Genomic DNA, 26,974 nt, shown 5'->3' with positions numbered 1-26,974 from the left:
CTTACCATTCTCTCCACAATGATGATCTTTGGGCCCAGTTGCTTATGGATGGCAAAAATATGAATCAGTCTGAGAGTGAACACCATAAAATCAATAGCAAGAACTGTGCGGCCATCTTGAAAGGTTGAATTAAACATTCTGGGGTTAAAAGAGAAAATATGAGTCGACTCCCTTAGATTTATTTCATTAACTTTGTTTATGGAACACTGTATATCATACATACATGGTACCACACACATGAAGCTCTCAAAACCACAAACCTGCAGGTGACTCCAACAATGAAGAAAAAGATGGCCACCATATCACACTTGTTCCAATTATCTTCTACATACAACTTGATTTTTTTCATTAAATTCATATCTTCATCAGTGAAAAAGCTCTGTAAGTTAACAGCATTTGTCATTTAGTATAATGTTACACACTTCCATGTCCCATCATTAACAGCATTCCAAAAGTAATTTGAATTAGAAATGTCAACAAGAATGTTGTTGTGTTGAGTGAAATTACCTTTACTTCATGGCGCTATAGATCTTAATAGCTAACAGTGCATCTTTAATGGGCACCAATGGCTGGTGGGGACTTAGCTATAGCACAAGCTGCCTGCTTGAGCAAATGGTAGAGGGAAACAATCTGACTGATAGAACGTGGCCAGTAAAGGAGGAAGAAGATTTTGGTCGTGCACAAATGTGTCTATTGCACATGTGAATTCCCAGCCTCAACCTATAAGATCTAGCAGGGTAGCTGAGAACCATAATGTAGGTTACCCACCTGTCGGATTTCTTCCAAGACCAACGTAAAAACCCAAAAGTAAAGTACAATCTCCTGGATGGATGGGCCCTTTGGTGGGGGTGGTTTAAAATCCACTAAGAGGACATAGGCAAACAGAAGGAGGAAGGCAAAGTACATGATAACATTCCCCATAAATACTGTGACAGGAGCGGTCCAGAATTTTTTCCATCGTGTAAACACAAATGTTGCACATGCTATATTTTCAGAAGCAATTTGGGTTTCTAATTGGGCGTCTCCCCTGAAAAAAAGAAAGAAAGAAAATACTGTTTTGTTTGCATTTCTGAGCAGTGGTCTGTAAAGCAATTTTATAGCTTGATTGTCAGATTCACAGGCTAAGGCAGCAGTCCTATGCTCAATTGCCTGGGAGTAAGCCCCATAGAATTCAATTGAACTTACTTCTGAATATATATGTATACAATTGAACTGTGATTGTTTTCAGTTTCCAGTTTCCTGTCCAAGGAGATCCTGAAAATTCTCTTTCCCCAAACTATTCAATAAACATTAAGGGTGGTAGTCAACTGAGTTTTACTTAGAGTAGAGCCTTTGAAATTAATGAGCATGCCTAAGGGCCATTAATTTCAATGGGCCTACTTTCAGTAAAACTTAGCTGACTACCACCCTTAGTTACTAGAGTGTAGCTATTGAGACCACGTGCTTCTATTATGTTTTGTTATTTAAACTTCTACAGCTCCAAACTCCAAAAGAAGAAATCAGTATGTAATGTTTATTTATTCTCTGTCTCATCAAAGCAAGAATAATATTCAATACAGCTTTGGAAAGACAAGTTAATGAAATCCTGGCTTTGTTGAAATTAACTCTGCATCTCCCATTGACTCCAGTGATAGACTAAACTATCCACCACCACCACCCCGAGAGGCTCTTATAGAAACAACTTTATATTATTTCAGGGACAAGTTCATGTGATCCACCCATCAAGTACAATACACAGCATCACAATGGCTCCACTTGCGTGGGAATAATCTGTCAACTAAATGCTTACAAGTTGATTTTGCATATCTGTGGAAAGTGGTTTTCTACGATCTGCACTAAACTGCCCGTCAGTTATCATACTGCAGAGCATAACTATTCTTTCTTTCTAGCATTTTTAACCCTGCTCCAGCTGAAGATGATATCTGTAACGTGGTTTGTAGTTCAATAAAAAAAGGAGACTCTGCACTCGGGCTTACAGGCTTGCAATCTGAGGCACCAGATCTTAAAGTTAGCCCAGCTAGGATGGATTTTTTAATTTTAAGATCCTCAAGGCAATTTCTCAATCTTGGTTGAGGGCGGCAAGTGCACAGCTGCTGCTAGAGTATTGATAAATATCATTATAATGTTCAAGCTATTATAATGTTCTTATAGGGCCAAGTACTATGCATGGTCATCCCATCCCCGTCTGCTCTCGCCCCCCACCCCCACTTTTAAAGTCATGTTCTCTGTACACACCAGAGAGGAGACAAGGATTTCTTCACTTGATGCACATTACCAGATTTGTTTCCTCATACCAGCACCCACCACCCCGCTTCAACTCCTATTCAATTAAGCTTTCATCTTAACATGGATGTCTCAAATGTACACACCTCAGCTTAACAGCGGCTTACATTTTCAAATCAGATGGAAGCTGGTGTGATGGGAAACACATCAAAGACGAGTATTCCTCGAGAAACTGCAGGATACATGTGGCTTGTGACTAATGTCTTGTGTACATGGCTTCAGACACCAGCAGCAGGAATCAAAGGTAAGACGTGCACAGCCTTAACTTGTGGTTTTGCCGACCCACCTCTGTGGACCTCAGTTTAATCGCCAAGAAGTGTTCTCTTTCATTACTCTGTTTTGAAGCTTCCAAATAACATTACATTGCAATCTTACCTATCTACTTCCTTGGGGAAAAGCAGTGTCCTTTCAGAATCCGGGCTGTCAAGGTCTTTACATGATTCTGGCTCCTGGGCTGATTGTGTTTCCTCACTGCAAAGGAATTGATTTACTGAAAGATATTGGAAAGCAGTTTTTCACTCCTGAGGTGAGGGGAGACTTTCAGTGCTGAGCTAAGCTTGATACATCAAGCTTAGGTAGCATAAACCACTTGCAATTGTCCTTTGGTCATGGGGGGCAGGGAAGAGCAGGGTCATGCGCACCATACCTGCTCTTGATCTCCACATGTTCAACTGAAGATCACTACAGAGGCTATATTAGGATCTCTCTCTAGGTGTTCCTTTGGTTCCCCTCCATATGCACTCAAAGAAGGATTTCTGTGGTGATCTGGCTCTCACTTATCATAGAGATGATTCTCCTCCACCCCTTAAGATGGAGTTTAAACTGCTAAAATATTCTGCGGTTCTCCATATGTTGTTGGACTACAACTCCCATCATCCCTGGCCATGCTGCCTGGCACTAATCGGAGTTGTGATCCATCAACATCTGGAGGGCTACGATTTCCTCATCCCTGGGAGAAATGAATAAAATGCAATATATTTCTCTAACATTTAGAAGTGACAGTTGACTATTTTGTATGAATTTCTGATTTGAATGCTGTAATATTTAGGAAGGTTGGCTTTCCAATAAGACACAAAATTATCCTACTGGAAAGCCTGTCCCCTTAGTTTCATTTAAATACTTGTGATAGATACTAACTAAACTGAATCTACTCAGAGGCAGAGACATGGGAGACCTTACACATCATCCAGTTAAAACTCCAGCCCAGTGTCATAAATGTGTGTCTTTCCTTCATTCATTTTGGTTTAAGTGAGTTTGTGGATCAAACTGAAATAGGTTCTAGAATCTAGATATTTACAAAAGAGAAGGAGATGAGGCCAGGAGCTGATGGATATTGATAGATGAAAATGTACAAGTAACTGAGATAATGTCTGGTCTGGCACCTAGTATGCTGTTAAGAGTGAAAAACAGACACTGATAGCATAAGAATCTGCATGAAGTATCCATCATTCTTCCATTTGGGCAGAATAATCATACTTCTGAGATATGGGATTTGAAAACAGTTGCGACCTTTTTTCTCCATGGTAGAGACTGAAAAAGTAGCATGACATGCAGATATTAAACTGGTGCAACTTCCTACATGATCACATCTGCATTCAAGGAAGAGATCTAGGGTTCTTCCAGTGTTTTCCACCATGTCTACACTATGCCAGTCTACTTCTGCTCCCAATTTAATCTGGGTTTACTCTTTCTGTGGAAAACCCAATACTTCTTTTTAAAACTTCTGCCAGTGACCAGCTTGTGATATCTGAATAACCTGTTTGCAGTATCCAGGCCCTGTCTGGGAGAACCCTCACTAGCTGAACTTCTGCCAGTCATTCTGCTTTCAGATTAAAGAAGAATTTTTTTCTGTCACCACTATTTGTTGTCAAATACTACCTGTTTCCCACTATCTCTTCTTCCCATGCAGAAGGTCCTTATGGTTCTTACCTGAATGATATCAAATTTGTATATATCAGGAAAGGGCACCCAAATCCACAGATCAGCTTTAGGATTGGGGTGGATGTTGACATATCTCCCCACCAAATCTTTGTTAGAAAAGCCTGGAATTTAGGACAAAAGGATGCAGCGTTGACACGATACAATGAGTATACAAGTAAATACCACCACCCAGATATCGTTGGACTAAAATTCTAATCAACCCCTGCCAGCAAGGCAAGCGGTCAGGGGTCCAAAAACATCTGAAGAGCTACAGGTTCCCCACCCCTTACTGAACATAACACCAGAACAAAAACCAGAATTCCAATGACCCCCTTAAATTAGAAAATTTTCTTGGGCCACGCTTAACTTCTGGTTTCATCGACTCAGAGGAGGATATTCTTCTCACTCTCTTGTTCCCAACTTTGAATCAGCATTGGTAACATCTTTTGAAGAGGACCACCCTTGGATTTTACTCACCTGCACCCCATCGTGAGCAAAGAAAGACTTGGTATCTGCTTCTGTAGCCAAGTGGAGACAAGTCGTTTTGCTCCAGTACCGGTTCCTCCTCACCAACAAAGCAAAAGCTCGGTCTTCACTATTGTGGTAGCATTCGCTGAACAATTCTACCAGGGGGGGTGGTGGTAATAGGAGTGCAGGTGCAAGAAAAGAGAATGATACATAGAGAAAGCTAGACATATTCATATGTATGCGTTTTAAGTACTAGAGATGTTTATGCAGAAAAAAGTAATCCTTATATGCGTTTGTCTTGTTTATACAACTTTCAGTTCTGCTTTAACTGCAGAGATGCATTTGGAACGTGATGGTGTTTGATGCTTTGTGACCCCCACCCTCCACAGACCCTCCCCCTAAGATTGGCCGTTTCCATATTGGCAATTGCAAAAATGAAATGCGAAAACAGCATGATATCCAAACAGCATGGGTTACAGTTATTAGCCTATGTGAAGGAGGAATCCTCCTCCCCACAGCACAGTCAGAGCAGAGGAATGCACACAGCTGAAGAATAAAAAGGCAGCTGGCAGCATTTCCTGGAAGAGTCCCAGAGAGTGAGAGAAAGCAGATAGAGGGGATAGCTTCGAGGACAAGGAAGAGTGGAGAGGCTGCAAAAGGAAGAGGCTGGGAGGAAGGAAATCAGGGGATGGGGGAGGTTGACAGAGGGGAAAGCGAGTGGGAAGCTATAACACAGAAGGGGAGGAAGAGAAGTAGTAGGTGTTGGTCAAGAAAGTCTGGGGGCCAAGTAGCCTCCAGTGGTCGCCTTCAGGGAGCTGAGATAGGATTCCATAACGCAGGGAACCTATACTAAAGGAATCCCTGGAGTGGAGAGGGAGAAAGAATTTATGCTTTGCTTTTTGAAGTTTCCTAACTTGTATTAATGAAGATACACAAAGGAAAGTGATGGATGGAAAACGAAGGGCCCTGCGTGAGGGGCAGGGGAGAGAGGAGGCTGGGTGGAACGGGGTGGGGAGATGGAGATGATATTTTTATTTCAATGAACGTGAATCCCAAATGCTAAACTGAAAGAAGCATCCACAGCAAAACCTTAAATGTTAAAGGCTCTGCTCTTTCATACTGCATTCAATGCAATGACTAACATTGGGAGGTACAACAACATCTTAAACCTGGCTAGTTGTTTGAAGTCTGAAATTTGTCTGGATGCCTCCTCCCCCCCCCAAAAAAAAATTTTTTTTTTCACTTTTGCACACTTCTATGTTTCTTGCTTTATTTTAAGAAGGAAGTTCTCAAAGTACCTACATTCCACTCTGAACAATAGCAGGAAATAATGCACATCTTGTGAGAGGGGTTTCGTTTTTTCGTGAGGGGCTGAAAGAATGCAGAGGAAACAGCAGTGACTAGGCCAGAGGTGGGAGAGAACAGATGGGCAGCTACCCTGACTCTGACTCAAAAAGCTGGAAAGGTCTAAAATGTCAGGCAATGTCTGTAGCACACACGTGGTGCATGCATGTAATTGGGGGGGCATAACTCAGTATTAGAGCCCATGCCTGGCATGCAGATGGTATCATACACAACCCTTAGCATATCCCATTAAAAACATCACATAGGAGAAGATGGGAAAGACCCTGGAGAGCCATAGCAAGAGAGTACGGTAAATAGCTCTGGGCTGTATCAGGGAAGGGAAACCTGTGGTCGTGTAGGTGTTCATAGAATTATCAAATCATGGAATTGTAGAGTTGGAAGGGACCACAAGGGTCATCTAGTCCAATCCCCTGCAATGCAGGTATTTTTTTGCCCAACGTAGGGCTCACAACTCTGAAATTAAGCCTCATGCTTACCGACTGAGCTATCCAGAAGGAACGTTGAACTACAACTCCCATCATTCCTGACCACTGGCCAAGCTGGCTGGGGCTGATGGGATCTGGAGCCCAAGAATAATATCTAGAGGGCCAGAGGACTAGATGCACAAATAGTTTGTTCTGGTATAAGGCAGTTTCCATCCCAAGTGGGACAACTGATACATCTCATCATCTCCAGTCACCAGCTGTCTAATCTCAGGCAGGGGCACTTGGAGGAGTACCACCTTGGATAATATTACAGTCCAGACAGGTTCAGCTGGAAGGAGGTGGTCCTTTAGGTACCTTGGCGCCAACCAGCACTTTGGATTATATCTGGAAATTTACAGATAGCTATTAATGTCATAGGCCAGGAGCCAGTTTTCCTGCTGAACAGCAGCTTGAAGGGGGAGAAGGCAGAGTGATTCCACCTGCACCTGATCAGCCTTCAAGGACGCAGAGGAGAAGGCAATGATGAGAGCCAGCTGGCTTCAGCCTTTTTAAGCAGAACTTCCAGCAGCAGTCAGTTACTGGTAACGATTGTAGTCTTGGTCCTACCTTGCTGCTTCCTGCTTGTCTTGACCCTTAACCCCATGATCATTGGATTCCCTGATCCCTGGACCATCTGACCACATGGATTGCTGTTCACCTGACCCTAGGACTTTGGACGCTGACTCTGCCTCCAGGCAAGTTCACCTCTGAGACTCTTCTGGTTGGCTGGCCTCCCAATCCACTAAGCTCTGCCCGTTGTTGCTCAGCAATGAGACTACGATAACTAAGCTCTTTTAGAAGTGGCAAGAGATGTTCCCAGTGGTGCCTGTCTGTCAGTAGTCAAAATGCTATATTTTGAACTAGCTGAAGTTTTTGAGAAGAACCCCGTGCACAGTCCATCGCAATAATCAATCCCAGGTGTTACTAGGGCCAGCAGTAATTTTGCAACCCCTGTCCAGAAGGGGCTATCAACTAGCCCATGAAAAGCAAAAACTTGTGCCCTGAAATTAATGGTGAGTGGTTTGTTTGATTGGTAGAGCAATGATCCAGTTAATTCTCATCAAAGCATGCCACCTTTGTATCTTGCTCAGAGTTTTAATTACTTTGAGAGAAGACATTTGTCCTACTCCATTGCAGAAATACTTTGCAGTCTCCACCCCCCCCACCCCCCGTTCAGATACCCATTACAGGAAGGCAAACACTCAAATTGCCATTTGATGTTGTTAGGTCACCTCCAGACTGTCGGTACTTTGCAGAGGTTCAAGCAGTTTGGACAGTTAAAAGTGGGTGGAATCATTCTGGCCTCATCTGCACTAAACCTTTAAAGCTGCCACAATGAACGAGTGGTTCCTTGCAAGCGTGGATACGGGGCTTGTAAAAATACATTTGGTCTTGTTTGCACAGACAAGTTTTAAACGGTTGACACTGTATACGCTTACCCACAGCAAGCTGCTCATATTTTGCCTCTTTCATTTTGCGGACTACTTCAGCTTCTTTCTCCAGGTGGGACATCTCTCGGAGGATTTTGCAAGCTGCCAGGGCTGCAGCTACACCTTCCTGACCCTGGGGTGGAGAAACCATGTAAAATCACATCCAATTCTTAACAGACGATTAAAAACAATAGCATCTCCTTGAGACGACACCTGCCCTGTTTATTTCACATTTCCCAATGACTTGGTCTATGCTGAGCAGTAAGCACTATTACAAGAGTGGCTAGGGAAACCCAGAGTATAAATAATAAAATTATGATGATGAAGATATTACAACCACATTGTGAATACTTCTGGAAGGGCAATCCTTTCAATCTGTTGCAGCAAAAAAACCAAAGCATCTTTAAGACCCAGGCATTTGTTATCTCATAAACTCCCCCGCCCCCAGTTAGATCCCACTGCATTAAATAATGAAAAAGGTGCTTGCTGAAAAGGCAAAAAGCTTTTTCAGGGTAGCATAATAAGCAGCTCAAAAATGTTTTCCTCTTGAAATGAACACTTTTAACAATTAGTGCTATTCTGGTCTAGCAGATTGGGCCTAAATTTCTGGCTAGCCTTGAAGTCCCAGGGAGGCTGTGGGCCAAGGCACATCCTTCCATATGGGAACAAACAGGATAAGGGCTTTTTGCATTGTAAACAATGTGATATGAATGAATATGAGAATGCTGAGAAGGTCAATGGGAGAAGAGTTCATGAGACACAATGAGAAAAACGGCAGGTGAAGGAGGAATGTTGCAAGTAAGGAATGTGCTCACAAGTGAGGCTTAAAAGCATTTTTTGAGGGAAGTGGCTTTGTTGTATTTGTTTCTGCCTTCAATTTACACATAGTGTAAATGTGCATTCTTCTGGCCAATTCAGATTTTACGTTAGAATTGCAAATGCACCTCCCCCCAACACACAGACACACACTGACAACTTTCAGGCATTTATAGAAGTGGTTTAAATCACTTAAAGATGATTTAAGTCTAACATGGGAAACACCCCAACAATTTAGTTGATTCAGCTACATTTTCCTTCTAAGTGATGTGAAAAGCAAATTTATATTGGGGGCTTCTCACAATAAATGCTTCCCTGCCCAAAAGGAACTCATGAAGGTGAATTCTTCATAGCACTGTATTACTCCCATCTAGTGCTATGTGGGGTGTCCGTTTGGTTTTTTGCCGTGCCTGAGAACTGCTTTAAGGCAGTTATTTAGAATGCTGGGGGGGGGGGGTTAAAGAGACGTTTGTTTCTCAGAATAGACTCTCAAAGGTGGGCTCTCTGGATTCATGGTGGGCTGGATTATTGCCCCATGATTTCTAAGTACAGGCTGTATAGCTCAGTTTGTTAGAATGTGGTTATCTCAATGCTGCCATCAATATTAATGTATTTAGGGTGCCATTTTGGAAAGGGGGGTATGGGAAGGAATAGTTGGTTGGTTGTAAGTTGCTTTGGGTTTCCCTGGGCATGATAAAATGGCTAACAAATTTAATAAATAACAGTTCAGTGGAGACCCACCCCCCGAAAAACAGGTTGTATTCATGGTGCTAAATAGTTTTTTGTGTGAGCGGAATGACTTCCGCTTGCGCAACTGAACTTCCCCCTCTCTTCTTCCCCCTAATCTGTTCTAGCAGTTCCCCCAACCCTCCAGAACAGATCTGGGGACAGTGAGGGGGCAGTAAAGGGGAGGAAAGTCCCATTGCGCAAGCAGAAGTTTATCTGCCCACACTGAGTTGAATATCACCCTTGGACTTTAGGTTTCCCAGAATTGGATAAATAGAGAATCAGCATCAATGAACATTTTGACAATGTGATGAAACAGAGGAAATTCCTTCCAGTAGCACCTTAAAGACCAACTAAGTTAGTTCTTGGTATGAGCTTTCGTGTGCATTCACACTTCTTCAGATACACTTCTTCAGATTCTTCAGATATACATGTGTATCTGAAGAAGTGTGCATGCACACGAAAGCTCATACCAAGAACTAACTTAGTTGGTCTTTAAGGTGCTACTGGAAGGAATTTTTTTTGTTTTGACTATGGCAGACCAACACGGCTACCTATCTGTTATGTAGTGTAGTTTCACCCTGGGCCAACAGGGGGATACTGTATATAGTTTTCACTCAGGTCTGTAGATAGTTTTCACTCAGGTCCGCAGCAGTTATTTTAGGCGGGAACTCTGGGCTGTGGTTGTTACAATGTTGACAGCCGGCTGCCTATAAAAGCAGGCCGGCTGAGCTGTTTGCAGTCAGTTCTATTCCAGCTTACAAAATAAAGAGCTACTTGAAGAAATCGCTGTGCCGGCTGCTATGTCAACCCACAACTTAATACTATCTGTAAATGAAACAGAGGGTTTCTGTTCCTTCTGCCTCAGTAAATTTAGGCGCTCTTTTCCTGTGGTTCATGTAATGCAGGCATGTCTGCAGTGAGTAACCCCTTTCAGGAGTAAATAATCTGAAAGCTATAGCACACACTGCACACAGGGCTTCCCTTTTATGAGAGGAAACAATATATTTATTTCTTTATGCCTTAGTTATGGGGAAGCAGAAATGTCAGGTTTCCTGCTTGGTCCACCACAGGTTGACCCCTCCATTTCCAGTCAGGTTTCTGATTCTTTCATCCAACCTGGTATCCAGGGATTGTGCCTGGTCCCAGATACAATGGCTTAATAACAAATTACACCTTTTTCCCTGAGAAGGTCCAGGCATTAATTCCTAGCATCTCAGTTTAAAAGGAGCTTGCTGAAAGGCCTTTGCCAGACACCCTGGAAGGAATTAAGTCTGGTGCATTGTAAGGCAGCTCCATAGGATCAGACATCAGAAGCAAGGAAGGAGCCTCTGCAGGCAACAGTTTGCATCTGCTGTCTTGCAGTTTGTGGGCTATGGCATTATGACACCTGGTACTGGTGGTCCTGCGGTTTGCATGAAGGCTGGGGTTGCACTATGGGGCATTTCCCCACTTCTCTCTCCAATGTTGAACAATGTGATAATAGCAGTATCTCCTGAAGAGGGCTATTGCTTTTACTGATTATGTGATATATTTTTTAATTGGCTGTTGTTTTATTATTGCTTTTGGATGTTGCAGCCTGCTCACAAAAAATGTATCATAAAAGGCAGGAAATAAATAAACAAAGCAATAACGATAGCCTCCGTAGTAGAGAGTCCATTTTGGATTGCTGAAGGGGAGGTATCTAAGTCCCCTCTCCCCACCAGTAGCTTCTATTTGCCCCTCCTATAAAATACAGTTAAGTAGGTAAAATAAACATTTGAAATCTGTAGCACTGCACTATGAAGCTTACCATTGCCCAGAAGTAGTACGCCATCTTGTGCCGGTTTTGAAGTACTGCCCATAAGAATAAATCTCTCCAAGGATTTTCGCTTTTCTGATTCATATCCAAAGGGCTCGGTACCCTTTTTGCACTTATCTTATCCTAAAGGATAACAAATAACTTGTTATCATGCAATCTTGCTTATCTGGAACTTCCCTAAGTGGATCTTTCTATTTGCAGGCAAGCATTATGATCCCAACCATTAAATGATCAAAACAATTTTCCAAAGTAGGAGAAACCTCCTGCTCTTGAGCAACCCTTCACAAGGATCTTCTCCATGTCACAGCAATTAGCTACAGAGAGCATCAAAGCATGCTTAGAGGGATGCACAGCACACTGAACGGCCGCCATCTATTAATTGTGATGTACCAGATCATAGTCTGAATAAGTGGAACGGCATCCCCTGTTCCATGCACTGCAATGTAGGAGAGGGGACATATCCTTCAAAACTAATGATGCTCTTCGAGTTAAGGAACATCTGGAAACATGTAGGCATCCTCTATCAATATGTTTTGTATCATTTTAGAAAGATAATGCATCTGAGTCTTCAGGCAAATTTTATGCTCCCCAATTGTCCGGATGAAACCACTGCATAGCACTTATATCTGTACCAGTTGCAAGCCCCCAAATGGCACCTCTGTCTGTGCTGAACGCAAAACCAGAGAGCTCCCAGCTCCCTTAAATAAGCCTCTTGGATTTTGTTTGTTTTTGGCAGTACCCTGAGATAATTTATTCACTGTCACTACTGAATTAAAGGCGCACTGTGTCCTGGAAACAAATGAATAGGTATGAGAACATCCTGTCTGAAAGACATTGTGCAGAGAAGTTGCAATTAGCCACATGACCCAGCTTTCTGTTATATCAGATTTTTATTTGGTTTTGGCAACAAGAGCACACTTTTCAGCAGACACTAATTAATGGTGGTTCATTAAAATTCAAGCAAGTCATCTCAAGGTCTAGCATGCAAAGGCTCGTACATAAATCAAGGCTCAACTGTTCAACCCCTTTACTGTTTCCTTTATGCTGAGAGAGAGAGAAAAGTAAGCATTTTGATGCTTACATTTCCCAGTGAAAGCACCACATCAGTATCTGATTCCTGATTTTGGGTTTTTTACCCTCACTACCCCATGATGTATTTTTCAATACGGTCAAACAGGAACATTCTGATTTCATTTTTGTCCTTTGGACAATACTCTAAGCCCTGGTCCAGAAGTCACAGTGTGATATTTTATCAATACATTGAATAAGTAAGATATCTCAAGGTGTAAGATAGCTATTCTGCAGTTTGCTACATCATTTTATTAAAAAATAGTTTGGGTATATGCCCTAACATAGGAAAGGAGAAATGCATAGAAATCGACTGTCAGGGGACTGCCATTGGAACAGGGGAGGGAGGCAGAGAGATACAGAGAGCCTCTGGTGATTATGAGAAGCAGCTCCTTGTCCGGCAGTGGAGAAAGCCACACCTCCAGTGGAGCCAAGGGAGGGGGGGGGGTAGCTGGCTGAAGGGAGGGCTCTAAGATGCTACAGAGAGCGCAAGCGCCTCATCTAACCCAGCCGGCTAGGAAGCACACACACCGCTTCCGTCGCCCTGCTTGCGCAGGGGGTGAAACGTAAAGAGGGAAGGCGGAGATTTGGGGTGTCTAAGTTCTTATGCTGGGGGAGAAACTGGAAAGGGGCACTCCCGGAATCTGCAAGTGACTGAGATGGACATGAACTTTGGGGTTTTGCACTGTAAATAGTTTGCACCAATAAAACCTGTAAAAGACAGGTCAGAGTCCTGCCTGGTTACTCACGAGCAATCACCTCCATACCTGACATCGACAAACAATACAGGTGTGTGATGTGGAATTTTCATATTCACTAATAGCATCACATAAAAGCATCCAATAGTTATCCATTATAGCCGGGCAACCGCAATCCAGGCAAAAACAATAACATTGGAGTTGCTATCTGATGGGGGAATACTGCAAACTCTGAACCAGGGATGGGGAACCTGTGCTCTTCCAGGTGGACTTTAACTCCCATCGGCCATGGACAGCATGGCCAATGGTCAGGGATGACGTGAACCACCTTTTTTGAGGGCCATAGGTTGCCCTTCCCAGCCCTAGAAGGAAGAAAATTGTGAAAGTGAACATTGTCCAAGTTTCTGATGCCTCCCTCATTTTACAGGTGAAAGGCATATTGGCTTACTGCAAACTTGCCTTAAGGACATGAGGAGATTTCAATGACACATTCAGGCCATTTCAACAGTGATTTGATTTGTGAGCAGAGCAGCTTATCTGTGGCTTCTTGGACCTGAAAATAATGGAATTGGGTGGTGTGCCAGTGGTTATATATACTGGGTCCCAAAGGGCCATGCCTTGTGTTCAACACTCCCTATGTTTTTGAGAAACTTACGGCTTTCTTCTTGCTTCCAGATTTAGGGTCTTGGTAGAAACCTCTGCATGCATCATGAAGGAAGTCCTTCAGCACCCTGGAAACCTCATGAAGAGTGAAGAGAGGGCAAGTGTCCATTGCTTCCTTGTGCTGTTGACCACTCATCCCTGCCAAGGTGAGTCTGCTTTCCTCATGTTTTTTAAGCAGAAGCGAATAGAGGAGGCACTTTGGCGAGATGGTACAGTAGAGTCTCTGAAGACGGCTGTAGGTCAGGAAGTCATACATGTTGGCCCCGTTATCAATGAACAACTTGACAAATTCAGGCTTGTCATTCACCAGAGCATCCATCATCACTTCCTCTAGGTCACATGACTGAGTTTACAAGAAATGCAAAAGGAAAAAGAAATTCCATTGCAGTAGTTATTAGCATTAGGAATTGTGACATTCTTGCCACATGCAAACCGGAGCAAGGAGGTCCATTGGACCAGACAGACAAAAACAAGGTAAAGAGAACTTTACATCCTGGCACATTTCAATCAACCACAGCAAGCATACAAACCCTGTTAAATAGCTTCTGGACTGGACCAGTTTACCATACAACAAATTTGCACCAAAGGAGCAATATACAGATAATGTACTGTACTACCTTATGCCTGGCGTGCTCTGGTCCGTGGGGTCATGAAGAGATGGACACAACTAAATGACTAAACAACAAAACCTTATGACTGTTCATTCATCAGGTTAAGTAGCTGACTTGCATTGCACCCTGAGAGAGCCATTACATGCTAAGAATAGAAACAATCAATATGAGCTTTTTGTCCTCAATTAGGTACTGGTCCAGACATTGCATGCACTGTGTGGACTGGTCTGCATCCCTTTGGCAAATTCCCCTGGCAGTGTTCTCTGGTAGAACCAATGGTATGAGCAGTAGCTCTCATTCATTGAGCCCACACCCTGATCCACATCCCAGGTATTAAGTGGTAAGACCAGGGCCAGATTTAGGTTTGATGAGGCCCTAAGCTACTGAAAATAGGTTTTATTTTATTTGTTTTTTATCTTATGTTTTGGAAATGTACATCCAGGGTTTTTTCCTTTACATTTTTTTTTGGGGGGGGGCAAGAGAGTGGGGCACTAAGCTATAGCTTGTTTAGCTTATACATAAATCCGGCACTGGGTGGGACACTCACTATGTGCTTTGCTCAAGGAGACTCGTCAAGGAGAGCCAGTGTGGTGTAGTGGTTAAGAGCGGTAGTCTCGTAATCTGGGGAACCGGGTTCGCTTCCCTGCTCCTCCACATGCAGCTGCTGGGTGACCTTGGGCCAGTCACACTTCTCTGAAGTCTCTCAGCCTCACTCACCTCACAGAGTGTTTGTTGTGGGGGAGGAAGGGAAAGGATGAATGTTAGCCGCTTTGAGACTTCTTTGGGTAGTGATAAAGCGGGATATCAAATCCAAACTCTTCTTCTTCATCATCTGGTGGCTACACAAATATCCTCTTCAGCACCAAGCAAGGACCGTTCTATTCTCCTGGACATTTTAAAACTATGTTTCTTTGCCCTTGAAACAAATGATTTCTGCTTGGTTTCAATCCTGTTATCTCAGTTTGTCCCAGTTTTTAGGCAAGACATTGAACATTTGGTTTAATGTTCTAAATACTTTAATTAATCTTATAATGTTTCACTTGAACTCTTGTGTGAACTACCTAGAGGACTCTGTTGATTGGGCAGTCAAGCATATATTATAAATAAATAAATTGTGATGAAACTGAAAGAGGTCCAGGTCATAGTCTGATGACTTGCTAAAGTTTAAACAGGTCCGATCAGAGTCTGAATTAGAGACTTAAAGGAGAGCCCTACATAGCCTTCATTGAGGTGCATTTTGGAAGAAAGCTGATTTCTATCACTTCTTCTGGAATAAACATTTGGGGAATTTTTATCACAGAAATGCCAGTCGAGGATGTAGACCAGCCCTGGGATTCCTGACAGTGGAGTGCTTTGAGGGTGCAATGGCGTCAGATATGAACATTAATCTTGGGCCCTTTTCAACTATTCAACTTTTAGATTACTTCTTAAGGATCGGAGAAGAAGATTACTCATGTGTATAACTCAAAAACTTCATTTACCAGCAGATGTTAAAGTTACCAACTTTAGTATAAGCAACTCAAGCATGGAAGAAAAAAAAACCCCTACCTTCCACTCAACATCTCCATTGAATATTTCGCTCTTAGCTATATCCACTCTGTTCCAGGCCACAGCCAGCTTCAGCTCATCCAGGTATTCTTGGGCTTCCTGACTATGACTTTTACAGGCTAACCATAAACATAAAATAAGAAGACATTAATCATGTGCCTTTAGAATGAATTAACAGGTCAGTCCTATGCATATTTACTCAGAAATAAGTCTCACAAGTTCAGTGGGGTTTGCTCTGAAGTAAGTGTGCTTAGGACTGCAGCCCCAAACCCTCACTAGTTAATAAAATAAAATAATAAAATAAAATAAAATAAAAAAGCTTTACTTTGAATCCTATTTTCTGCAAGTTTCAAGGTTGGTTTGTTTTTTTAAAAAATGTTTTCACTACATTTAAAGCATTACAATTCAATTAAGCCAACTTAACTTGGGATATGGCACTGAACAAAGTAAATACGAAAAGTTAACCATCAATAGTCTGTCATTCATAAGCTTCTACCAGAGTGTGGTTGTTTTTCATTGACTTTCTTATTTCATATGACTCCTTTAGAGTTTAGGGAGAAAGTAAATATTTTCCAGTTTCAGTGAGCCTTTAGTCTGCAGTGGTCTTATGACTTTACTATTGTTTTATTATTTTTAAATTGTTTGAAATAGAATTGTTTTGTATATTGGTGGTTTTATCCATATCGTCCACCATTTTGAGTGTCTACAGGAAAAGAAATTTATAAAGAAATTAAATGAGGTAGTACTGGATTAGGGAGTCTTCTTTTTTTAAATAGACAACATATATTAAAAACATATTACCTTTAACCAGTGCTTTCAAAATGACTGTATCCAGTTCTTCTGAACCTTCTTGTTCAAAGTTATGCACTGTTAAAAGCTGCTGCTGGACAAGAATGCTTTGGATCTAAAGAGATAAAGCAGTTTGATGTTTCCCACTTCCATTATAGTAAAAATAAAGGGTGAAATCCAACAAAATCATTCTCAGAGTTAGCTCAGTGACATCAGTGGATGTAAATTACTTAAAACCTCTGCTTTCAGTGCATCTGCTCTATGACTAACACTTGATATCACCCAAAATATACAAAATACTCAGGCTTTAGTTACAATTCATTTCATTCCTTACCAAGGGATAAGAGACTCAGAACCAAAGCAAAGGCCTTTTGGGGCCAGTTTTGCGCGCGCTCTCTCTCTCTCTCTCTCTCTCTCACACACACACACACACACACACACTACAAAGAAGGAGAATCTATATATGAACGGTTGAGGGAGTTGATATGTTTATCCTGGTAAAGAGGAGACTGAGAAGAGATGTAATATCCATATTCAAATAGCTAAAGGGCTGTTGCATGGAAGATGGAGCAAGCTTGTTTCCTCCTGCTCTGGAGGCATGGGACCTCAACCAATGGATTCTAGTTATAAGAAAGGAGATTCCAACCAGGGCCATCGTACCCATAGGCGCTAAGGGTGCAAGGCACCCGGGCGCTGGGCTCTCAGGTGTGCCAGACCGAGAGTCTGGGGCCCGAGAATTGAGTCCAGGGAAGAGCCCGCCACTTGGTCAAAGGGCCATGGTGGGCTCTTCTGCTGCAGGCATCTCTGCGCCGTGAGTTTGGGGGCGACTGAGCCAGCGAGATGCTGAGGCGGCTGGCTGGCGCCGCCCTCCTGCGTGCCTGGGACTGGGCAACCGGGGAGGAGTGCCAGGAGGATCTTTGCACACCGGCACCACACATGCTTAAGACAGCCCTGATTCCAACTAAACAACAGGAAGAATGTTCTGACTGTAAGAGCTGTTTGATAGTGAAACAGACTTCCACGAAAGGTGATGGACTTCCTTGAAGGCCTTCAAGTTGAGTGTGGATGGCCATCTGTCATGTTTAGGTTACAGTAGTTGAGACTGCTGCATTGCATGGAGTTGAATTAGATCACCCTCAAGGTCCCTTCCAACTCTACAGTTTTATGATCACGCACTTGTTTACAAAATCCTTAGTATTACAAAATGAAAAGGGAAAGAGAAGTACAGGGAGGGGTTGGTCTCATTTAAGAAAGATTAAGGAGGTGAAAGAATGGCTGGAGTTTAGAAATGCACCAAAGTATAGCCCAGGATGGTTGACAATACAGTGGATAGGTGTTTACTGCAAACTGCTCATAGTCTGTAAATGCATTTGATGACTATAAAATACCAAGAAGTCAATTTACCACCGCAGTCCACTGAAGAATATCTGTTCCCAAGAAATCCTCTGTGGGGAATTTCTCTTTTAACTGTTTTTCTACCACCTGTGGCACAATTAAGTGTGGCTCATTCATAAGTGCAGCTAAGATGTCAGCTATGCCACCAGATCCTGCCAAGATGAGCCAGGGGGCAGAATTTTCCAGTCCCCTGCAAATTCGCTGTTAAAAAAAACACAATAAAAATGATGAGACCATATATGCTCAAACAACATGAAAATGCAATATTATGCAAAGTTACTCTGCACAAACAAGCCCAGTTAGTTGTATGTATAGGACTGCTGCCTAAAGTGACGTTCTCAGAAATAACTGAACCCCTATGTTGCATTTCGTTATCTAGATTGCTATCTTTGCAAAAGGTTTGTTGAAGTAGCCTGATAAGTGACCCCAGTAGGGTTACAATTCTTAGACTAGACTGTGGCCCATTTCTCAAAGAAAATGCAAGAGATGGCATTTATTTTAACGAATTGTTCTATAGTGAAATCCCAGGACTCTTCAATCGAAAAGTTTTTCTTTTTCAGTAGCTGGACAAGCACATGTGCTGAAGTGGTTTTGCATTCATAAAAAACTGTTGTCTTTAGCCATTGTTGAAGGACATTTTCTAAGAGCTACTTTCATGTGAAATGACACTCCAGGGTCATGGGCATTCCACAGGGAGAAAATGAAAATGGTGTCAGCACTGATGAGTCTAGCAGGCCCAGTGCTCCAGGGTCAGCAGTGCCACCAGGTTGCTCTTTCTGAACGACTGGCATAGCAGCAATGCCACTGACAAGGATGCCAGGCCCATGGCACTGGTTTTGCCAGAGTCATTTGAATTTCCCCTTTCTGTATCACTGGCACCACATTATGGGGGAAGAAAGTAATTGGTGACAGTACATAGTAAGCTCATCAGATGATTGGTCCGTCTAGCTGAGTACTGTTTGCCATGACTGGCAGCAGCTCTCCGGGGTTCTGGGCAGGAGTCTTTCTCAGCATTTCTTGGAGATGCCATGAACTGAATCCAGCTGGTAAGTCCAGCTGCCGGGGCCCCACATTCCTTTCAGAGTTGGGCCCAAAACAAAATTCAAAACAAATTAAAGGGCTTCCCACAGCTGTCAAGAGCAGGGGGGCCATGCTGGAACTGTAAGATGAACAATGGATGGTTTTATTTCTTGGTTTCTGTAGCACAATTTCCAGTCTGGCATCATCTTTGAACAACTCCCAAGAAGATGGGCCTTGAGCATGCTCTGTTCCTGCTTTTTCTCAAAAACCCTTTTGCCTTTTGGTCACTAGCTGGCAGCCACATAAACATACCTCACAAGGAACCCTGGCTCATACTCAGCTATAGCCCCGTCCAGACTTCCACTTGCCCTGCTGCTTCTCACCTGGGAAACCCAATCTTTAACACTGAACTGGAGAAAACATCAGTCAGGTTTTCAGTGGATTGGCATTTTCTCTGATTCAGCACCAAAGAGCAGGTTTTCTTGGGGAAAGAGGTGGAGCAAACATAAGACCTCTTGGACCTATGCTTTCTAGGCATGGAACAAGCCGAAGTGTGGGCAATCCCTGTGCTGTGTGCTGGTGGTGCCTTCATTTGCACCGAACAGGTGAATCTACCTAAGCCTGTTGAGCCGCCTTAAGCTTTTTGGACTTCAACATTGCGTCCAACTTCCTCTCTCCTTCCACTCTTGTTTTATTAACCATCCAGCCTAAAGATGAGTTCTAGAGAACTCAAAGGCTTGCTCACTATTTTGGAACATTTGAGTTACTCCTAATAAAAGTGTGGTCCCTCTGTGACTTTTGAATCTTTTCCTGTCACTTATCAGCAAAAAAAGAAGGCTTGGAGCCATTATTTTACTTGGTCTACATTTCATGTCCAGCACACTGTTCACCTAAGTGTAAGGCACCTGAATATTTGCTTAAATAGCTTCCTCTCTTATTTAAACAAGATGATTAGCTCTTTACCTCGAGTATGTTCGGTCTTCCATTCACAAGCAAGCAGAGCACAGGGATTTCAATGCTGCCTGTTCCTGGATCAATAGAGGATTAAATATTTAAGCTAATAAAATCTATGCAGTTCTATTATCTCAGCTGTTCATTTGTTTCTCCCATCTGCAAGCATATCACCCCTGCTTCTCCCCGGCAAGGACAACAATAGGCTATGGTATATCTTTTATACCTAGTTAAAAGATAATGACATAGTATGGGGATATCCATTGTAAGGTTATCCTATCCTACATTCAGCCATCAGAAATTGCATTGAATGCTATTAGCCTTCTGTGCTCTTCAGACTCCTTGCTGGATATTGTTTGGACATCTTAAGGGTGTTATACTAGAGGAGGATTTTGAACTGCCAGCTCACTTGTTAAAAGCAACTAAAATTGTGATTTGTCAAAAACAGAAAAGCCCTCTGTCACCCTCTACTGACTTTTGATTATCTAAAGCCTGGGAGACGGCTTATGGGGTCAGACTGACAAATTTGATAAGAGTAAGGGAAGGCAAATGAAAATACAAGTAAATTATCGAAAAATGGGGTCCATTTAATCTTTGCTGGGATAATAAAAGGCTATATATATATATATATATATATATATATGCTTTCGTAGATTTTCACGGGTACAGGAATGCAGGTTTTGGTGTCCTCGGGTGTCTTCCCGTGTAAAAGTTGGGGTGTCTAGGCGACGTTTCGACGAGGTCTCACTCGTCATCTTCAGGCTGGTGCTTTCGGCTTCTTGACACCAAAACCTGCATATATATATATATATATATATATATATATATACACACAGTATATATATATATTATCAGTAGTAGACTATTATCAACAATAACCCTATCATCTGTATTTAAACAAACGTCCTTGTAATTGCAAGGAACCCAAGTAATAATCTAGGTCTCATCTTTCCTTTTTCACGTCTGCCTACCTCCGTAACCAGTGCGCTGTTCTGAAATGTGTTTCTCGAAGGTGAGACGTAGCCTTGTAGTCCCATCCGGCTCATTCGGATCTTTTTCATCCACCAAGATAAAATGAGAGTGGTGGTTGTCAAGAAAATATAAAGGACCTTGGGCACTGTGGTCAGATTTGTAGCTTATAAGGCTGTCATTCTAGGGAAAAGGAGAGATTGTTTTTTGTACAAAAGCTTTGGTCTGGTTCGGACATAGTGGGCAACCATGGCTTCCCACAATGAGGATGAGCTGCAGCATGTCTCAGGGTCACATGCTCACCCCTCTTCTCTATTGCGTGCCAGAGTAAAAGATTAGAAGCATCTCCTACAGTTTTGAACAAACCACAGTTCCCTATGACAACGGAACACAGAGACCTGCGGCTTGTTTAAATTGTAGCTTGTGCAGAAACCACAACCACGGTTATCTCCTCCCTTGTTCTCACTAACTAGAGTTTAAACAAACCACAGTTCCCTGAGTTGTCTGCTCTGAGGAAGGAGGTCTAATGGGCACTTCTGCATGCGTTTAGCTACTTGGGTTTAGGAGCTCCTGTGCACAGAGATGGAGCAACCTGCTCCAGTACCCAGAGTGGCATGCATCCGAGGGGGCGTGGCACGTGTCCTGGGGGTGTGCGGCAAGCAGCTTGCAACCTGGGAGGTGCCGCCGATTGGGGGTCGGCATTTTGTGTGTCCCCCCCTTTGGAATGGCACCTGGGGCAGACCGCCCCCTGCCTCTGCCTCCACCTCAGAATACCCCTACCTGTGCGATCAGGAATGTGCATTACCAGGGTTGTGAATCATGCAGGCTTCAAAGCACATTCACCAGATAGTATAGTATAAGAAGGACAGGAGTTTGCATTCTCTGTTCAGGTATAAAGCTGTAACGTCTAACTGTTGTTGCTTAGTCGTTTAGTCGTGTCTGACTCTTCGTGACCCCATGGACCAGAGCACGCCAGGCACTCCTGTCTTCCACGTCTAACTATTAACTCTCAAAAACTAAAATAAATATATAAATATATGTGCATGCATGGGAGTAAATGAAAATCTATCCAACAAACTCTGAGAACTGATTTGTGACTTAGGGAGTCTGTACAGCACTATTCTGCCACCTGGTCAGTGGGACCCAAGGGTTACAATTGTTTTCAGGCAAAACCTCTACATCCTTTCTCTGTTTTCCTCAGCAGAAAATATACCTTGGCATTATCCAGAAGTTCTCTGTGGCGAATTTTACCCAGTGAAGTTATTCCTATCGCAACCACTTTTACTGTGGAGGAAGTACTCGCCAGCATGTGATCCCGAACCGCTTGCCCTATATGTTTTGTTATTCCAACACGCAAGGCACTGGTAAAGATCCATGCACCTGAAACAAAATTTTACAAGTGTAAGATGTTAAGGGTTTCCCAAACTTGGGTATTCAGCTGTTTTTGGATGACAATTCCCATCATGGTCCTGCTAGCCAGGGTTCAATTTTGGCAAATTTCAAATCTCAGCTCAAATGCTCTGATGCCAGATTGTTGAAGGTCAATTTTGAATCTGTTAAGAGTGGCTTGTGTTGGGGGCATGCATGCTGCCAGGCTCACAAATCTGGGATGACAAATAAGTATATTCCAGGTAAACCTGCAGTTCACCCCCCCCCCTTATACCAGGATGTAACCTCTCTTTCAATGGTTATTTCTCTATAGCTCAGGAGCGAAACATTTGATTAAATATATGCTTAAAAACAAGGGGAGCTGTGGCTCAAACAAATGATACTACTTATGCTTGAATCATGCCATGTTAATCTGATATTGTCTCATTCACATGGCCTTGTTTTCAGAAAGATTTATCATATTGAATAAACAGGGATAGAACACTTTTGATAAAAAGCTGAGCCACTTTTAACATGCAGATTTTTAAAGGAAATTCCCCCCTTATTAAGTAGGAATCATATTTGACAGGGATGTAAACAACTGCGTTCCCATTTCAAGGTGTGGAACCGACCTGTGCTTTGCGCAGCCTTCACCAGTCCTTTTCTGAAGGTGTCACGTAGCCAAGGTTTCATCTGAAAGTTCTCTTCTTCTCCTACTAAAGAGACAACCAGGTTGGGAGCAGGAAGGTTCCACTTGTTAATCATGACGTCAAATATAACTCCAGGGTGGATGGCACATGGCACCTTAATAAACTGCAACCAAGAAAGGGGCATTCAGAAAAGAGGTGAGCACCACAGGGAACTCTAGAAGTCAAGTCAAGAGCCGCTCTGCCTTTCACATGCTTTGGGCTAGCTCAAGACAGTTTACAGCCAAAAGCAGAACAGAAAATGACCCAGAAAATGGCTGGGAGATCCTGCAGTGGAGGAACAGCTGTGTCTTAAGTCCTGTTTGATTGCTCCTACCAGAGCAGAAGATGGAGGTCAACTTTTCCCATCCCTCCCCAAGTGTTTTCCCTTTGGTTTCCCTCCCATTGACACGAATGAGGGGAATGGATGACTGTGCCAGCTCCAGGTCTGGAGTAGTTTTTTGCCTTTGCGGGGGGCATGTTGGGACATCCAAGGCCTCCCCTAATCTGCCCTTAAAGGTAAAGGTAAAGGTACCCCTGCCCGTATGGGCTAGTCTTGACAGACTCTGGGGTTGTGCGCCCATCTCACTTAAGAGGCCAGGGGCCAGCGCTGTCCGGAGACACTTCCGGGTCACATGGCCAGTGTGACATCGCTGCTCTGGCGAGCCAGAGCTGCACACGGAAACGCCGTTTACCTTCCCGCTGGTAAGCGGTCCCTATTTATCTACTTGCACCCGGAGGTGCTTTCGAACTGCTAGGTTGGCAGGCGCTGGGACCGAGCAGCGGGAGCGCACCCCGCAGCAGGGATTCGAACCGCCGACCTTTCGATCGGCAAGTCCTAGGCACTGAGGCTTTAACCCACAGCGCCACCTGTGTCCCCCAATCTGCCCTTAGCATGCCCCATTTTTGAACCAATTTCCTATGGTGTTTCACCAGCAGAATAGCACCAGTAGCTTTCTGTTATCATGTGATGGGTGGGCTTTGCCCATAGACTATGCCTGCAGAACTCCCTCTCTACCCATGGAGAAGGCAGCCCCTGAGTAGATTCATTAGGCAGTAAAAACCCATCAGATGTAGCAGGGGTGACTTCTAAGCAACTATGCATAAGATCAATATCAAGGTGCACACCTGCTGAGAGGTAAATGTCCTGACTTAAATGTTTTGTGAATCACAGGCTCATTGTATCTGAGATCACTGGGGGTTTTTTTTGGTTTTTTTGGTTTTTTTGTTTTGTTTTGTTTTTAGGTATGTGAATTGTTTCAAATGTGTTTTTAGAGCTTCTTCACAGAGTTGATCCCAGATCTTGAATGTTAGCACAAAGTACAAAGATATACAAAGAATGAAAGAAATAAGATTTTTTAGGGTAAAAATAGTAGAATTCCTATCTTAAAAGACCTTCATGTCCCCCCAGTGAGAGGTTTTGTGCTACCTTTCCACGTTTCTTTCCAGAAGCCATGAAGTCGATTTCTCCTGTCCAATATGGCAATTCTCTTGGAAAGGCTCCTTCTTTCTCATTATTGTGCAGTTTTGCTTGTGAGTGCTCCTTTGGGACCACTGAGGGATCATCAGCCTGACTGGCTTCCCTGAAGTAAGATAATTAAAAGATGAGTGACTTCAATGATGGGGCTTTATAACAAAAGTGTTATGGAATTTCATCCAAAGTCATATTTTTTTTTTAAGTGAATGTCATCGTGATGGCTCAAGTTCACTATTTTAGTAGCATTTACATGGCTATATATAAAGTGCATAGATGATCTAATGCATTTTATGTTATATATGTGCATCTGAATTCGTATGTATGCATGGCTAAACAACAACCATACTTGCTGCTTTTTCCTTAATTCTTTAAGATTGTCACAAATGAACTTACACTTTACTCCTTAAGTCCATGTTATCATTTGAGATGCTTTCTCTTCTTCTAAAGGCTTGGAGAACAATATTCTGGGCAGGGGAGAGAAAAGAAGTCAAGCTATATTTAGTTTACAGCATTCTAGTTATTAATATTTCACAGTAACATTATTGAAAAAAGAAACCAGTTAAGAGGTCTCCTATGACAATTGGCTTATTGAGCAGTCATCCTGATTTGCTTATACAAAGCTTATCTGGAGGTTGTAGCCAATCTTTATTGAGTATCCATTCTAATTTGTTTGTGGGGAGATTATCCAGCAATGAGCATTCATCCTGATTTGTTTGTGTGTTTTTTCTTCATTTTCCCATTAGTCATATCTTCATCCCACACTTATCAGTGGATTCTCCTGTCATTTTCCGCACTGATTCTTTTTCCGAAGTACATGTGTTGCAATTAGGGTGACAGAGCACTTCAATTTGAATTGTTCAAACCTTAATTTAAAGTATGTGCTTTAATCCCTACTGCAAAAGAGTGATAGTCTGGAGGTACCCAGAAGAGGAGACTGCATGTTTAAAGGCAATCCTTTTCAGCTGTTGCTCAAGACAGCACTACCTCCAGCCAGAGGGAGGTAGCAAGCGAGTCACAAACAAAGCATAATAGAAACACTTTTAAAGTGGGAGTCAGAGAAAGGGAGAGAGATGAGAGAATATGAAACATTGTAAACAGGACCTTTTTCAGCTGGAACTCACTGGAACTCAGTTCCGGCACCCCTCTTGTGGGCACCACTATAAGAGAACAAGGGAGGCGTTCATAGTGAATTTCGGCACCTCTTTTTTCTGGAAAAATAGCACTGATTGTAAGCGGTGTGTGTTTGTGTGTATGCTGCCAGTCCCTCGCTCAAGATCTGATGAGAGGTAATGGATTTAGTTGTCTGTTGGAGTGCTTAAGCTGTGCCCTCACTTGAGCTCAACCTGCATATTTATAAATAAGCTCAAACATTACCAAATTTCCAGAAGCCACTAGTGGCCTCCTTCCAAAGAAAACCAAACACGGGTAAGTGCTGTGCCCCTGGAACTTCTCCCAGCCCAGGGAAAGTAGAGAAAGAAGCATAACGATATCATGTTTTAGAGCAGAGGAGCATGCATAATCTTACAGGTATATTTTTGTTTTATTGTGTAAGATTGTAGGAACTAGGTGTTAGAATTCCTGCTCCATGATTGCAGTCATGGGATTGTTGTCTTTCACATGACAGTGTATGTTTTGACTCCACAGAGTGGGAAGTGACAGAGACAGGATGTATGTTACTGCGTTCCATGAAGTGGGACTATTGTCCTTTGTTCTTTCACTCTTTGCTTTCTGATGCTAGAGAGAGAGGGAGCCATGTTGCAGTGCTCCGTGTGTGTTTATATGTAAATAAAGTAGATTAGCCAAAATGCTGAGTTGCTGAGGTCTGTTATGCAAGCTGCGAAGACTCTGCGGATCTCTAAGTATGCCAGTGTCTGTTGGCATCAGTCGCTGTGATGTCCGGGCTGAAGAAAGCTTATGGAGCTCCTGAACGATCGACCAAGAGGGAGGGAACATGCCAGTCGGGCATGTGTCTCTGCCAGGGTCCTACTCGAGAGTAGGATGAGCTCCCGACACTAGGGTGTGGATAAGTCGGTAGGGATAGAACTGCAATAATTTGACATCTCTATACAGATGAGAGATATGGCACAAATTAATGATGAATTTCATTCACAAGATTTATTTAGGATGTGAGGTGAATGACACAGTTTACAGAAGAAGATTGCACACATACAGTACATGCAATACTTTGTCCAGGGAGAAGATAAATCAGCAGTACTACTTATTTATTGCAACTAGAGCCTGTAAAGTTATCTATGGCCAAAATACTAGACTGATATTTCCTAGTGCACATACATGGTTCTGCAACGAATTTTCACAGTATTTGATTTTGGATCGCAAATTGGCCTTGGAAGGAGCTGGCTTTTGTTGCTGACAGTACTGTTGCTCTTTTTCCTCTTTAATGTCTCTTTGGGGGCCTGCCATTTCATCATCCTGTATTTACACAATGATGTGACTAAGC

At 42.8% G+C, this 26,974-nt stretch overlaps 1 protein-coding gene across 1 annotated transcript in view; it reads right to left on the bottom strand.

Annotated features, from left to right (window-relative positions):
* The window catches only part of TRPM5 (transient receptor potential cation channel subfamily M member 5), a 48,232-nt gene that overhangs the window by 11,292 nt on the left and 9,966 nt on the right, over nt 1-26,974 (bottom strand). Inside the window, exons 2-19 of the mRNA XM_081904689.1 lie at nt 24,910-24,980; nt 24,469-24,622; nt 22,986-23,166; nt 22,199-22,365; nt 20,988-21,168; nt 20,029-20,093; nt 18,055-18,246; nt 16,663-16,765; nt 15,862-15,980; nt 13,695-14,045; nt 11,265-11,396; nt 7,940-8,063; nt 4,681-4,826; nt 4,213-4,325; nt 2,659-2,754; nt 769-1,027; nt 261-379; nt 6-138 (exon numbers count right to left, since the gene is read on the bottom strand). Coding sequence (XP_081760815.1) covers nt 6-138; nt 261-379; nt 769-1,027; nt 2,659-2,754; nt 4,213-4,325; nt 4,681-4,826; nt 7,940-8,063; nt 11,265-11,396; nt 13,695-14,045; nt 15,862-15,980; nt 16,663-16,765; nt 18,055-18,246; nt 20,029-20,093; nt 20,988-21,168; nt 22,199-22,365; nt 22,986-23,166; nt 24,469-24,622; nt 24,910-24,980 — 2,706 coding nt within the window. The remainder of the gene's footprint in view (nt 1-5; nt 139-260; nt 380-768; nt 1,028-2,658; nt 2,755-4,212; nt 4,326-4,680; nt 4,827-7,939; nt 8,064-11,264; nt 11,397-13,694; nt 14,046-15,861; nt 15,981-16,662; nt 16,766-18,054; nt 18,247-20,028; nt 20,094-20,987; nt 21,169-22,198; nt 22,366-22,985; nt 23,167-24,468; nt 24,623-24,909; nt 24,981-26,974) is intronic.

The sequence above is a fragment of the Podarcis melisellensis genome (genome assembly GCF_964234715.1).
Source record: "Podarcis melisellensis genome assembly, chromosome: 1".
NCBI lineage: Eukaryota > Metazoa > Chordata > Lepidosauria > Squamata > Lacertidae > Podarcis > Podarcis melisellensis.
Note: the sequence above shows the minus strand (reverse complement) of the source record. Positions and strands in the feature narration are given on the sequence as shown.